Source organism: Oncorhynchus tshawytscha, linkage group LG01 (assembly GCF_018296145.1).
Source record: "Oncorhynchus tshawytscha isolate Ot180627B linkage group LG01, Otsh_v2.0, whole genome shotgun sequence".
NCBI lineage: Eukaryota > Metazoa > Chordata > Actinopteri > Salmoniformes > Salmonidae > Oncorhynchus > Oncorhynchus tshawytscha.
In genome coordinates, this window is record NC_056429.1 from 57177813 (window position 1) to 57192631 (window position 14819).

Below are 14819 nucleotides of genomic sequence, written 5' to 3' on the forward strand. Positions count from 1 at the left end.
TGGCGACTGTATCCTGCTGAGCGGGAGATGTGGAAGTAGCTCGGTCAGACTTGTGGTCGGCACCATGTGGACATTAACGATTATGGCCCATGCCACAATCCTTTACATGTTCTTTTTATTACAATCTGGTTGTACAATACTGTGAGCCAGATCCAACATTGTGAGTACAAATATAGAACAAAGTTCCCCTGGGCAGAGGCAAATCCCAAATCCTAAGGTGAATATAGTGTAGCTTTGGATCATTTTCCTGCAAAAGCGCTTTCTCTTTACTATAAAACAATTCGAACCATAACTCTCACAGCCCCACTGTTGCTGTGGATACCGTGTCTCTGCTAAAAGCGCCCTTCCTTGAAGTGTTTTTCCCAATCCCTCCTCCGTCTGTGGAGTCTAATGGGGAAAACACACGGCAGCTGCTACTGCTGTGTCGGGCGGCTCAGGCCGAGGAAGCGGGAATGTTCACCATGGAAACTGGTCGGCCGTGAGTCCGAGACTCAAGGAGGGCAAAGTCGGTATGACCGGGAGCTGACAGGTAAGAAAACAAGTGGCTATGCCACATCATCCAGTCACGTCACTGGAGAACGTCCCACAGAGGGCGCTGCTCACTGTCTATGAGAGACTGAGTCAAAGGACTGAAGAGGCCTGGGGATCACATGTGTTCAAATCCCAGGGGGGAATGTGAGGATGAGAGCAACCATGTTGTTGTTGTTGAAGCTTTCCGGTCAGAGATGGGCAATACAGCCCCACTTCTTCTGGAAGGCTCCTCTCACGCCCTGTGTGGCGCCTTCTCTGACACAACGTTTTTCATCCCAGGACTGTTTGGTCTGCATCACATGATGTATAAGATCATTTGCCCACATGTTGTGATGACTGAAATAAACGTGTGCCTTCTGATTTATAGTTACTGTCCAGTGTTTTCAGATTTCTATGAAATATGACCTGGTTGGCACTCAAAAAAAAGAGATTCAAGGTTTCTTTTTGGTATTTATTTCATTCATGGGTGGTTAGATTGTATATTTGTGATGCCTTATTGACATGTGCGCCTGTTCCAGGAGCACGCACACGAACGCACCTGTCGGTCGTTACACCTTAACAAGCTCAAAATAAAGAAGCGCACCTGAAGAGGAGACACTGATGACACTGATGAAGGCCAAAACGTTTGTCTATCTACCCACCCCTGAATTAAAGAAATACTCAAAAGATACCTTGAATTTCCTTTTTGAGTGTGGACCTGCTACACAATTATGGAATTCTATTCTATTTTGGTGGATGCACCTGTTCTGAGCACAGTATGAAATATGACCTGTAATTAATTAGAATATGAGTGAAATAGTTCTCCTTAAAAAAAAAAGGTAATTAGGTATGTTAAAAAGCAGCTTTTTTTGTGTTGGAATGGTGTGGGTGTACCCCAACAACAGAATGGTGTGGGTGTACCCCAACAACAGAATGGTGTGGGTGTACCCCAACAACAGAATGGTGTGGGTGTACCCCAACAACAGAATGGTGTGGGTGTACCCCAACAACAGAATGGTGTGGGTGTACCCCAACAACAGAATGGTGTGGGTGTACCCCAACAACAGAAAATGGTTTTAGGTGGGGGTTTTGAAGGGGGTTTTTTGTCTCCAATTTAGGCTTTGGCCACAAATACGAGTATAGGGCGAGTCAACAAAATGATTTGGGTATGAGTTAACAGAAGAAGACATCGTAAAAGTGTGATTTTCACTGGACAGTTACTTTAAAAAACATCAATGTTCAAATAAACTAGTTCAACGGCACAAACTATATTTGGGTAATTATCTCAAACAAGCAATAACAAAATCATGCCACAGACAGTGCTCAATTTATCTTTAAAATAACTTAAGATGGCATACTCCACATATGGCTTCCAGTATTTTTCTCCCCTCTCCCCTATGAGGCCTTTCTTCCCCTCACCTCCCTATAGTGTGGATGGAGACATCATCAGAGGAAAGACTCAAATAGAGGGACTCAAAAGACAACCAATGCTACCAAGGGAAAGAAGTCTTCCATTTTGAAACTGGGCTACATAAATCTCCTAAAAACGTCTCCTAGCCTTTTCAACGTCTAGGCCTCTGGGCTCTGAGCCTCGCATGGTGGTCCCTTGACTGAAGGGGGGGGTTGGGGGTCTAGTGAGGGAAATGAATATTCCATCAAGCCCTACTAAACAGGAGGGAATTACACAGGACAAGGCCACACCACTTGGGCTTTTTGAACTGCGATGATATCTGGGCCAGATTCAGGAACCAGCCCAAAGTTTGTCTATGATCTATGTCTACAGAGAAATACTCCCGGTTTATTTTAGATAATATTATTTACAACCTGCTGCCGTCTGGTGGCTGCACACCCACTATCGCATGTTTCACTGGGAGGCTCCTCTCCTGTGAGGCTTTCAGTGAAAATAATTCAGCCCATTCATGAAAATATATTAATAGACCAAAGTCAGTGGTGTGGGGTCTTGTGGGGTGCGTTTGTGCTTCAGCGGGTGTCGGCTAAACAAAAAGCTTCCTAAACTCCCACGTCGTGTTTTTGACAGTCAGAGAAATTCACATAGAACCGAGAGGGTGAGTTATAACACGGCTCTTACCTTCAGTCCAAGCTCTCCCTTCAGTCCCTACAGAAGGAGAGAGAAAGACGAGAGAAACACAAAACATTTAGTCACATATTCTAAATCATTCCTATGATTTATTTTTCAACATATGAAAATACAGCCAGTCAAAGGTGAGAGGTCAATGGAGTTACAGCAGAATTCCACCAGATGGTGCAGTAACCTCTGATAGTAGTGGACCCATGAACAAACTCTTGACGCAGCTACAAAAAGGTATTGGATCCTCCATAAGGAACAGGGTGCAGTGGGAACATGGGAGAGTTTGTATTTCAATGCCTTCACATTTGAGTAACTCACACACCTCTGAAGGTCTAGTGCAATACTAACTTTCAGAGCGGTGAACTTACTCTCGTAAAAAATATGGCCGTGGCTTTAGTTAAAGCCTTGGTCTTGGTCGTCCTCTGAGCAACCTACTGTAGGGTTGTTCAACCTCCTCATAAACCAGACTGAACTTTTTGGGTCTCTGTCATGGGAAAACCGTGAGATGGAGGAAAGCTGGAGTTGACAAGGCAATAATATAACTTGGAGCTGGAAGCTGTTGGTTCAAGTAGGGGTCAAACATAAATGAAATGGCAATTGCCAAACAGAAATACATATTTTACAAACTCACAGTTTGAATCAAAATCAAAATCTCACTTGAGGAAGTGTACTAATGACTTTGAGAGCGGATCGTGTCATAGAGAGGCTGTGGTTTGCTGACAGCAGCAGCCAAACAGTTTGACAATGCCCAGATGGCTAAGACGTTTAACCTGCTCCAGAGGCTTGTGTGGATGTGACCCTGTTTTGTTGGGGGATGTGGGAGCCATGCAGGCTGTTGTCTCTCTCTACCTCTCTTTTCAACCCCTATCTCGACCCCATTGTCCTCTTCTCTCTTTCCCCTTTTCAATCAATTTCCCTGTATACATTTTCTTATTTAACCTTTATTTAAATAGGCAAGTCAGTTAAGAACAAATTCTTATTTTACAATGACGGCCTACCCCGGCCAAACCCTCCTCTAACCCGGATGATGCTGGGCCAATTGTGCACCGCCCTATGGGACACCTGATCACGGCAGGTTGTGATACAGCCTGGGATCGAACCAGGGTCTGTAGTGACACCTCCAGCATTGAGATGCAGTGCCTTAGACCACTGCGCCACTCGCCACTTAGACCACTGCGCCACATTCACACCACCCCCCCTCCCTCTCTCTATGCAGTCACGCTGTGTGCAGGCTGAACCAAGTTCAGTGAAGGGCAGCGGCTGTGAGAGTGAGCCCACCAGAGGAAGTCCATTAAGCCATGGAAAAGTGGAGAAGGACAGACACGTGGAGAGTTTGAGTCACGGCTCTCATGCCCCCTGCAGCACTTCAAAGCCAATGTTAGCTCCAACAGCCACCCAATGGGAGTGTGTGTGTGTGTGTGTGTTTGTGTGTGTGTATGTGTGTGTGTGTGTGTGTGTGTGTGGGAGAGGAATGCTCCCTCGATCAATAATGGTATGGGACCATCCCTGGGTGTCCTATACAGTATAGTATAATGCTAAAGGAAATGATACCAGCAGAGGGAGAGAGGGCCCATGGCTAGGGGCGAGACAGGCTGCAGTTGGGCCTGAGGTTTAGAAATAGAATGTAGAATTGACTGTGAGCAGTTGAAGCTCTAAATACAAAACCTGTGCTATATCATTGACACAGGAAGTATACTGAGGTAACAGGAATGGTTACATGTGGATTCCTGGTCCTGCTGATGGTGTGGTGAGTGGAACAGGTCAAATGAGACTGATCCACAGGTAATATTGTTCATAACAATACCTTGGGGCCTTCAGGACCAGCGGGGCCAACATCGCCCTATGGAAGAAAGACACAAAGGTGAAACGGAGACAGACAGAATGAGAAGGAGGAGGGTGAAAAGGGATGCAGAACTGCAGACGACAGCAAGACCGATCACAACGACTTGTTTAATCCACCTAACTCTTCCCTTTCAGCTGGATCTCGCAAGTTCCTATCTGTAGTCTGCAACCTCTGCCAGAGGACGCAGCCCATTGGTGATCAGCACATTCATTATCCGAATGTAGCAGTTCTGACAAGCCGCAAACAGCGGATTTTTCAATCAAGTCGTGGGATGATTACATCAAATATATCTTCCTTCTGCTTCGGGTGATTGAAAGCAGATGGATTCATCAAAAAATAAAAAATTCCCACTACTAAAGGAAAAACAGACGGTCATTACTTTTCCGCTGTCGTGAATACCTATAAATCGTGCAATGCACAATTGATGAATTCCCAGAGACCACACATTTCAATTGATCTATGGATTTAAGCTTTAATTGAGATCCACAACCCACCTTTATTCCTGCCATGCCTGGCTCACCCTGAAACGACAGAAAGATTCATATCACAGTAACAGACAACACGTGTATTGTAGTTACGTCTCTTTCATTACAAGCACGGGTCAACAAAAGAGTACGCACTACTTCAATTCAATTTGGGGAGTTCAAAGACTTGTTTCCAACTAGATGGCCATATTTCGACACAGCCCAGTTGAGGGGAAGGTATTCCTCGCTGTGAAAGCCCAATCAAAAGTTACGGGGCACATTTCTTTCAACTTCCCGCTGTGATATGAACTTGGTTTCATTTTTTGTATGGAGAAGTTGTGTTGGGCGTGCTGCTTTACAGTCTGTTTCCATGGCCCACAATCTAAATTCCCCGTTCTTAATAATCCATGGCAATGAACGTAATCAGGGGAAATATAGTCCGCTATTCCAATAGCAACGCAGAGAACAAAAATGTAGGCTTCCAAACATGAATTGGTCTGCTGATACAGAAAGACTGGAAGCTACACTTGGACAATTGAGAGATGTGTGCCAATCACGGAGCGTTTGCGTTTCATACAGTATGTGCAGCTATAAGTAGTGGCAATATATGTCCTATGGTGTGTAGTATATGTATAGTGGTGTTGATTACGGAAAATACAAATCATGTTTACCTTCATCCCTGGTAGGAGCTGGAGAAGATGGGGAAGGAAAATTCAGAAGTCACAAGCATGTCAACACCAGATTTCCATCGACTTTTTCTATTCGGAAAATACATAAGTCCCGGCAAACGCAAGAGGCGTAACAAACTCACCCGTAGATCTTTCCCAGGTTTTCCTGGTTCACCAGGTTTACCCTACACCAGATTAACAAAAAAAAATACATCACAGATACAGTACAGTCATTTTCTGGGCAAACACAAATAACATTTTCACTTCTATGGCCATAGCCTCTTCCTCAATACAGTCCCTTGTCCAGTGCTGATGGTGGTGGTCAGCTGGCTGTGGGGACTCACCGGCGGTCCACTAGCACCATTCAGTCCAGAGGTCCCTGAGGGCCCTGGGGGTCCGGGAGGTCCTGGTGGGCCCTGAGCTCCAGGCTCGCCCTGCTGAGAGACCTTCAGTTACCATCTGCCAGTCGTTGCCAGGCCAGGCCATGCCAACACAACACATCACAGCACTACACATGCTGGGAATTTTATGGCGGGCAATATTAGCAGGAATCAAGGGCTATGAGGTGTTTCTTTACATTAGGCACCACGTTTGGAGAAAATACCACTTTGAATTCAAATTAGGATACATTTAGTGTTTTTGTGTCCTTCAACGGTTTATTCTGTCAAAACCAGTTTGCTTTTAACAATACCAAACTCATTGACATAACAAGGGCACAAGTCCTCTTTTCTGTGGCATCTTAGGATATTTGAGTGACATGTTAATTAAAAAAAATATTATTATTTTTTAAACTCCAACTGATCTTTCTTTATTGTTACTCTGAGGCAACTCAACTGTGAGCCAGGGGGAATATCCAACACAAAGTAGAAGACTAAACAAAATCCCAAAAGTCAAATATAGTATTTTACAACGAGAACCGGAGAGGAAGAGGAAAGAGGCCTACACTTCAACTTGTCTTAATATTCTAGAGTCTAGCAGAGCTCATGGTTAAACCATCATCCCATTGATTATGTCAAACCATCTATTTCTTTATTTGACCAAACTCAAAAAATATTCAACAGCAAACTGTCTTAGTAATGTATTTATTTGCTTTAAAACCACATTTCTGGATATCTCCACGGTCATTTTAGTTTTTAATCAAAGGAATGACTAGAAATGACATTTATAAATACCCAAACGGATGATGTATTACTGTACATGTGGTCTAACTTTAGAAAAGTCACAATACAAAATCTTGGCCTTGAAATCAAACACTCCCTAATCACTGTGGTGTAGGCTACACTAACGCTTGCAAGGACCCCATCTTTAGCTCAAGCTGAGCCTCTGTTGCCAGGCCAGACATCGAGGCTCTTGATAATCCGGAACACATCCATCCACATTAGATCCATATTTTATCCATCCCATGCTTTACAGTATGTGTCTGGCCATGATTTATGATCCGGATGTGCTTCCATGAAATGAACACATTCCGTTATGCTGCCCAGGACTGATTCCAGGGGTTCAATTTAAAAAACAGAGCCAATTCGGCCTGGGTCTGGGTGGTAAATTCCCCTCTATGTCTTTAGTGATGGCTCTACCACAGTGTGTAGCATTGTCTCCAAACAAGGTACTCTATCCTGGCACAGCGAGACTGCACACCTGGCCAAAACAAGATAGAGGAGGGATGCCAACAGGGGTCCACCGGGTGCCAGGGGCCCTCTTTCTAACAGGGCCGGCAGGGTTTTGGGCACAGGGAGGGACAAAGGTCCTTTCAGAGAGCCAGGGTGAAAGTCCACAAAGAGCATTGGAGAAGACTCACTTCCTGACAGAAAAGGTCACTTTTCATTCCTGTTCTTTTCATATCTTTGCTACGGTTATGAAAATCATAGAAGCTTTTAATGTTTTTCCCCCCCCAAAAATGCTTTCTTTCCCACAGCAATGCAGGGTTTGTGTAAGTGCCAAATTGGGCTTTTTCGACATTTCATTTACGTTAATGGAATTTAAATGGGCCTTGAAGCCCAGGCTATTTATAGAATCTACTGCATGTATCTGTTTTTATTCTTAACCCTCTATAGTCACGAATATGTTCAAAGTAAATACTACTGATTTGTTTCTCTTTTTGGATTTCAACGACATCTATCAACTATTCCAACTATCACAAAATTAAGTTTTGAGACACACAGGTGCCATAACGGGTTAGCGGTGGGTTATGGGGGGGTTAGCGGTGGGTTATGGGGGGTTGGCGGAGGTCGAAGGCAGTTAGCATCCAGGGGGAAAAAACGGGCAGGAAGGGGCAGAGAGAAATGTACCTTGAGGCGCTTTAGGATTACAGGGTTTATTGGGGGCATGTTTCGCATGGGGATGGGCAAGATCTGCTGAGGTCACAATGCACAGGTGGCCAGCGGTGTAAGAAAGTCACGGGCAACAAGTTCACCGGGAGGCCAGGGAAAGGAAACAGAACAGAATGAGAAGGGGGGGGGGGTATTGGGAAGGGAAGAAGAAAGAGAGAAATCAAAACATGACAATGAAAAGCAAGAAATTGTCAAGGCAGGGAGAGAAGAGAGAGACGGTGGGAGAGAAAGAGTAACAACAGGGCAAATTAGGGGGGCAGGAGTTGGTGTCAAAGGGGAGGGTTGATGTGCCCTCCATGGTCAGATTGGTTACTGGTAATTGAATAGGTATTGGTTTTTGACCAGATTGGATGCTGTCAGTTTACTTAACATCAGGCAGCCCTTTTGAGTGCTTGTAGGGGCAGCAGTTGAGTTGTTTATACATCAATCTTCCAGATCAACTTTACTCCTGGCCCCTGTCCTGTTGCAGCTGAGTGGAGACCAGGTAGGATTCAGTCTTGCCAGAGAGAGAGAGTACAGTTCACAGACTTACTGTGGCCAATCCTCCAACACAAGGCTGTACAATACGCCGCTTCTGTTGAAATTCACCAGTATTATCAGGCAGAGTTTTAAAAGAGGTGAAAATTACTGTATTTTCCCATTGCTTTCTGCATAGAACCTGCCTAATTTTTTACATACGGTATACATTTCCAACTTGAGGTTTTTGGTTAAAAAAAAAAAAAGTTATGTCCTCAGACCTTTGCCAAAGCAATGTTTCAGTGGCAATGACGTTTGGAACTAAAGTTAACATAAAATGTAATGTAAAATCAAGTAAAATTGTATGCTGAGGTATCAATGAGGAAATATATACAGTGCTGTATGTCATTACTGAGAAGTAGAGACAGGGAGAAGGAGGAAGTACATGAAAAGTAGACAAGTGTGTTGTTATCCCCCCACCGCTATCAGAGCTATCCACCATACACACCCACACACCCAAGATGCACCAAGTTAAACTTACACCAAAACATTGACCGAAGAAGTAAAATAGCTTTAGATTGCCTCTAATTTGACACAAAAACATGTTTACCACATACAGTGGTAATAGAGTAAATGACAGCATGTGGTGCTGTTTCTGGCAATCAGAAATAGAACGAATTGAGAAGAGAAAAAAGAGTTGAAAGCTGAAGCCTGATGTCTGTCATAACATGTCCAAACGGAAGATAGATAATCAGTGGACAGTGTGAGAAATAGGCCTGGTTTGGAGAACATCATTACTCCACTGTAGCCTGTTGACTCCAGAAACGGACGGAAGGAGTAGGGGAGAACGGAGGAGCACCTGCGAGTGGAGCATTGGCTATCTTTGCAGCACAACTGGGACACAGTTTTGGGGTTACCCGCAAACTGACTGGAGCGTATAGAAGCCAGGGTTTTCACTGGAAGATCCTATACAGAGGCCACACACCCACATAGAATAACTGTTGATATAGAGTCTCACTCCTGAAACCACTCTGTCGAACAGCATCCAGCCTGAGCCTACACCACCCCTCCTGGTTCCCCCTGTGGGACAAGGAGGACCTAAGTGGAACCACCAGCTGGCAGAGACTTCCCATGCAGTGTGTGCCCGGGGGGCTCCAAGATGTGTATGAAAACAATCCAATGCACGCACAGCATGGCGGGGGCTCCAGCACAGGTTGAAGGTTTTAAACAACCCCAAAATGCTCTGACCTTCTCCCTCTCAACTACACATTCTCTGCTACACTTGTTTATTTAGCCAAAGCATTTGGCAGAGTGTATGAAATAAGTATTATTTTCCAAATGCTTTGAGTTGTTGTTATGAGGTCTTTCATACATATTCTTTACTGGGGCAACAAGAGTTTACAACAACAACATGTCTTTATAGCACCCATTGAATAGTGGGAGGTTGAATTACATTGGACATGGAATGAGCTATCTGAACAATCCCTTAACGCACAGAAGAGTATTTTTCTTGGCATCCCCACACATAGACCCTTATCTTGTAGTGCAGTGTTTCCCAACCCTGGTCCTCCAGTACCGCCAACAGTAGACATTTTCATTGTAGCCCTGTTCAAACACACCTCATTCAACTCATTGAGAGCTTGATGATTAATTGACAAGTTGAATCAGGTGTGCTTGTCCAGGGCTACAATAAAAATGTGTGCTGTTGAGGGTACGGGAGGACCAGGATTGGGAAACAATGATGTAGTGTATGCTCCAGCATGCTGTCAGTAATTGCCTTGTTTAAACTCAAACAGCCAAGCCCCTGAGAGATGGCCTGATTTGCTTCATGGGGATGCCTGCCTCAATGTTGCATGTGCTACCCATCATAGACTCATTTGTCAGGCCTCTTTTCTGTAATTTGAACATACTCTGATGTTACATCGCAGACCCACAATTCACTTTGTTTTACGTCTGTACCTGTGAAGAATACAATGTTATTTGCTACAGAGAACACCAAAGAGAATGTAAGTCAGCATACAAGCACATTTTAGCACCATCCACTGTGGTGCTACTGTAAGAGATCACTGAGGAGCAATTTTTCCAAAAACAAAACGATTACAGTTCAGTATGGTCATTCTGGACGATATTGTCACTTTATTAAAGGTCCAATGCAGCCGTTTTATCTCAATGTCAAATAATTTCTGTGTAACAATTAAGTATCGTACTATGACTGTTTTCAATTGAAACGGTCAAAAAGAAACAAAATAGCAAAGAGCAATTTCTCAAGCAAGTATTTTGCTAGGACTGTCTGGGAGTGATCTGAGTGGGGAAGGGAAAACTGAAAACTAGCTGTTATTGGCAGAGAGGTTTGGAACTCTCTTTCTTATTGGTCTATTAACTGATTTATCACTTGGTGATGTCACCAGGCAGGCCAAAACTCCATCCCGCCAAAACACCAAAATAGGCAGAGATTTCAGGCAGTCTTTTCAAACAGCTCTTACACTAAAAGGACATTATCATAATTTTCACAGAATTATTCCAACCTCATATTGTGGAAATGCGTATATACAGTATATTCGGAAAGTATTCAGACCCCTTGACTTTTTCCACATTTTATTACTTTGCAGCCTTATTCTAAAATGGATTAAATACATTTTTCCCTCATCAATCTACACACAATACCCCATAAAGACAAAGTGAAAACAGGTTTTTAGATTATAATTTTTTTAAATATTTTTTTTAACTAAACAGAAATACCTTATTTACTTAAGTATTCAGGCCCTTTGCTATGAGACTCGAAATTGAGCTCAGGTGCATCCTGTTTCCATTGATCATCCTTGAGATTGTTCTACAACTTGATTGGAGTACACCTGTGGTAAATTCAATTGATTGGACATGATTTGGAAAGGCACACACCTGTTCCACAGTTGACAGTGCATATCAGACCAAAAACCAAGCCATGAGGTCAAAGGAATTGTCCGTAGAGCTCCGAGACATGATTGTGTCAAGGCACAGATCTGGGGAGGGTACCAAAACATGTATGCAGCATTGAAGGTCCCCAAGAACACAGTGTCCTCCATAATTCTTAAATGTAAGAAGTTTGGAACAACCAATGCTCTTCCTAGAGCTGGCCAACCGGCCAAACTGAGCGATCGAGGGAAAAGGGCCTTGGTCAGGGAGGTGACCAAGAACCCAATGGTCACTTTGACAGAGCTCCAGAGTTCCTCCGTGGAGATGGGAGAACCTTCCAGAAGGACAACAATCTCTGCAGCACTCCACCAATCAGGCCTTTATGGTAGAGTGACCAAACGGAAGCCACTCCTCTGTAAAAGAGACATGACAGCCTGCTTGGAGTTTTCCAAAAGGCACCTAAAGACCTCTGACCATGAGAAACAAGATTGTCTGGTCTGATGAAACCAAGATTGAACTCTTTGGCCTGAATACCAAGCGTCATATCTGGAGGAAACCTGGCACCTTCCCCACGGTGAAGCATGGTGGTGTTCGCATCATGCTGTGGGGATTTTTTTCACCTGCTCCAGAGTGCTCAGGACCTCAGACTAGGGCGAAGGTTCATCTTCCAACAGGACAACGACCCTAAGCACACAGCCAAGACAACGTAAAGAGTGGCTTCGGGACAAGTCTCTGAATGTCCTTGAGTGGCCCAGCCAGAGCCCGGACTTGAATCCGATCAAACATCTCTGGAGAGACCTGAAAATAGCTGTGCAGAGACGCTCCCCATCCAACCTGACATAGCTTGAGAGGATCTGCAGAAAGGAATGAGAGAAACTCCCCAAATACAGGTGTGTCAAGCTTGTAGCGTCATATCCAAGAAGACTCGAGAGTGTATTCGCTTCCAAAAGGTGCTACAACAAAGTACTGAGTGAAGGGCCTGAATACTTATGTAAATGTTTTGTCTATTTTTGTTTTAAAAAAGAACATGTGCAAACATTTCTAAAAACCTGTGTTTGCTTTGTCATTATGGGGTATTGTGTGTAGATTGATGAGGGGGGACTATTTAATCCATTTTAGAATAAGGCTGTAACATAACAAAATGTGGAATAAGTCAAGAGGTCTGAAAACTTTCCCGAAGGCACTGTATAAAACACAGGACAATCACGTTTTTGACTGCACTGGAACTTTAACATGAATCAATATGACCCTAATGTTGCTGTAGTTACACAGAGATACAGTTAATGACTCACTTACCCTGTGAGTGTAGTCTCCACATATGCCCTAGAGAGAGAGAGAGAGAGAGAGAGAGAGAGAGAGAGATGGATCGTGAGTAAGATTGATCTTGTAATGAACACGGTTATGGTGCGTTGTAGTTGATTATACCACAAACTCACCTTTTCCCCTTTCAGACCAGGTTCACCCTAGTAAGTTTTTTTTTAAAGGGCAAAGAAGGAGAAAGGATATGAGTGAAGAGAACAGATCGCCGTAAAGAGAGACAGACAATTAATCAACTAATGTCAAATAACAGAAAAGCTGTCAAAACTTAAAAAGAAAAAATAACTTACTGCGACTCCTTTAAGACCACGTTGACCCTAAAAAAGAGCAATAAACAGTACCGGTATATCAATCTACGATCAAGAGATTAAAACCATGTAAAAACATCACGTCATCAAACTATCATTTGCGTTTTATAAATGCAACATTAATGATTTTACTGCACATGCATTAAAATACATTTTAAAAGGATCAATGGAAATGATAAAGACAAACTTGAGGAGAATTCAAATAAAGTTCAGATCCAAGCAATAGGCAAACCAACCAAAGGACTGTACCATACGCTTGTCATAGCCTGCTCTGCTCTGTTTGACTACCCACCAAGGCCTGGGGAGAGCTGTCTAACATCTGTCAGTGGCACACAGTTGGACACATCAAGCACACTCCATGACTGTGACCCTGGTGCATAGGAGTTCCATAAAGGCATTGTGGAGACTGGAAAGATTTCATCTGTGCATTTAACAGACTGGCCTTCAGTACCCTTTCAAATTATGATTGACAGCTGTAGAAAAAAAAGAAAGGAGGAAGGGAAGCACTGCTGAGGTACACACTAGTAGATCTTGGTGGACAGAAAGTGATATTTGGTAAAAGGGGTAAATTGGTCATCAAAAAGAAAGGAGGATCCAGGCACTCTTGATATAGTTCATTCAAATGCCTTTGTTTGTATGGCATGTTCAGTTCAGTGGAAACAAAGTTTAAAAACAGTTGTTGGGGGAAGTGGAGTGGGAGGAGAGGAAAGGGGTCTCATTAAATGAACATTAATCAACATCGAAAATTATCCACCCCACATGGCCCCGGACAGGCATGTCCTTTGTATTGGCCCAGGCTGCCTCTCTGCGTGTGAGCTTCTGTAGGAAGGCAGCGCTCCAAACACGCTCCGAGCGAGAGGCTGCCGACGTGAATACCCCCTAATAAAACAAAGCCCCCTCATGATAACTCCACAAATCCAACAAAGAGTAATGGCTTTCTAGCGGAGACACAAAGACCTCTAAAATCGGCAGCTGGCTGATAAAAGTCAGACCCGGAGTACGAGATGGAGAAACAACTTCCAGGGGTACCACAACCATCGTCCAAGAAGAACATAGTCTTTAGTGAATGTGTCTTTATTGCCAATGGAAAAAAAAGGAGGCGAGGCTTCGGGGAAGAGAAGTCATCACTAAAAGAGGGATTCAAGGTCCTAGATGAGATCTGTCCAGCGGTCACAGAGCTGGAGGTGAAGGGGTACAGGACGTTCAACAGTCATTGTGTCATATTCAGAAGCCTCACAGGGAGCTCCACAGGATTCACTAGGGCCCATAAAGGTGTCAGTTGTGGGGGAAATTGAATTCTCAATCCCCTGGCACCTCAGTGGAAGCCAAAATAAGTCATTTTTTTGGGTGATTCTTTTGGAAAGGAGGTTTTTATGGTTTGCCTTTTATGGCTTGCCATGTATCCATTCCTGCTTTCTATGGTCTGTCTGTTTAATTCATTGTTCTTTTATACTGTTTATTTAGAGGTGTATTTCAGTGTATTCTTGGAGAACTCCACTGAATTGGACTCTCAAAAGAATTTGAATCACCATATGCATGAAACGGACAAGTCTAACTATTGTTTGCCTTTGTTCCTCTGTGTTTTATCTCAGTCAGTTTTACCTCGAGACTGATTGAGAACCTGAGAGTGGATTCCAACTCCCATTTGAAGACCCCATCAACTGAAATACAGACAGATGTTCTGCCTGTCACTAAAACAGACAGACCACTGCTGTCAATCAATCAATAAATCAATCAATCAATCAAATGTATTTATAAAGCCCTTTTTACATCAGCCGATGTCACAAAGAGTTATACAGAAACCCAACCTAAAACCCCAAACAGCAAGCAATGCAGATGTAGATGCACGGTGGCTAGGAAAAACTCCCTAGACAGGCAGGAACCTAGGAAGAAACCTAGAGAGGAACCAGGCTCTGAGGGGTGGCCAGTCCTCTTCTGGCTG

General features: G+C 43.7%; 1 protein-coding gene across 9 annotated transcripts in view; it reads right to left on the bottom strand.

Moving 5' to 3' along the window:
- The window catches only part of LOC112253879 (collagen alpha-1(XIII) chain), a 111737-nt gene that overhangs the window by 26117 nt on the left and 70801 nt on the right, over positions 1–14819 (bottom strand). For 8 of the 9 annotated variants that reach the window (XM_042323497.1, XM_042323492.1, XM_042323482.1 and 5 more), the window contains 10 exons: positions 12860–12886; positions 12689–12715; positions 12549–12575; positions 7863–7928; positions 5919–6011; positions 5718–5759; positions 5578–5595; positions 4937–4963; positions 4404–4439; positions 2600–2626 (listed from right to left, as the gene is read on the bottom strand). In XM_042323497.1, coding sequence (XP_042179431.1) covers positions 2600–2626; positions 4404–4439; positions 4937–4963; positions 5578–5595; positions 5718–5759; positions 5919–6011; positions 7863–7928; positions 12549–12575; positions 12689–12715; positions 12860–12886 — 390 coding nt within the window. Of the gene's footprint in view, positions 1–2599; positions 2627–4403; positions 4440–4936; positions 4964–5577; positions 5596–5717; positions 5760–5918; positions 6012–7862; positions 7929–8436; positions 8479–12548; positions 12576–12688; positions 12716–12859; positions 12887–14819 lie in introns of all 9 variants that reach the window. The other variant, XM_024426130.2, reaches the window with a different exon arrangement.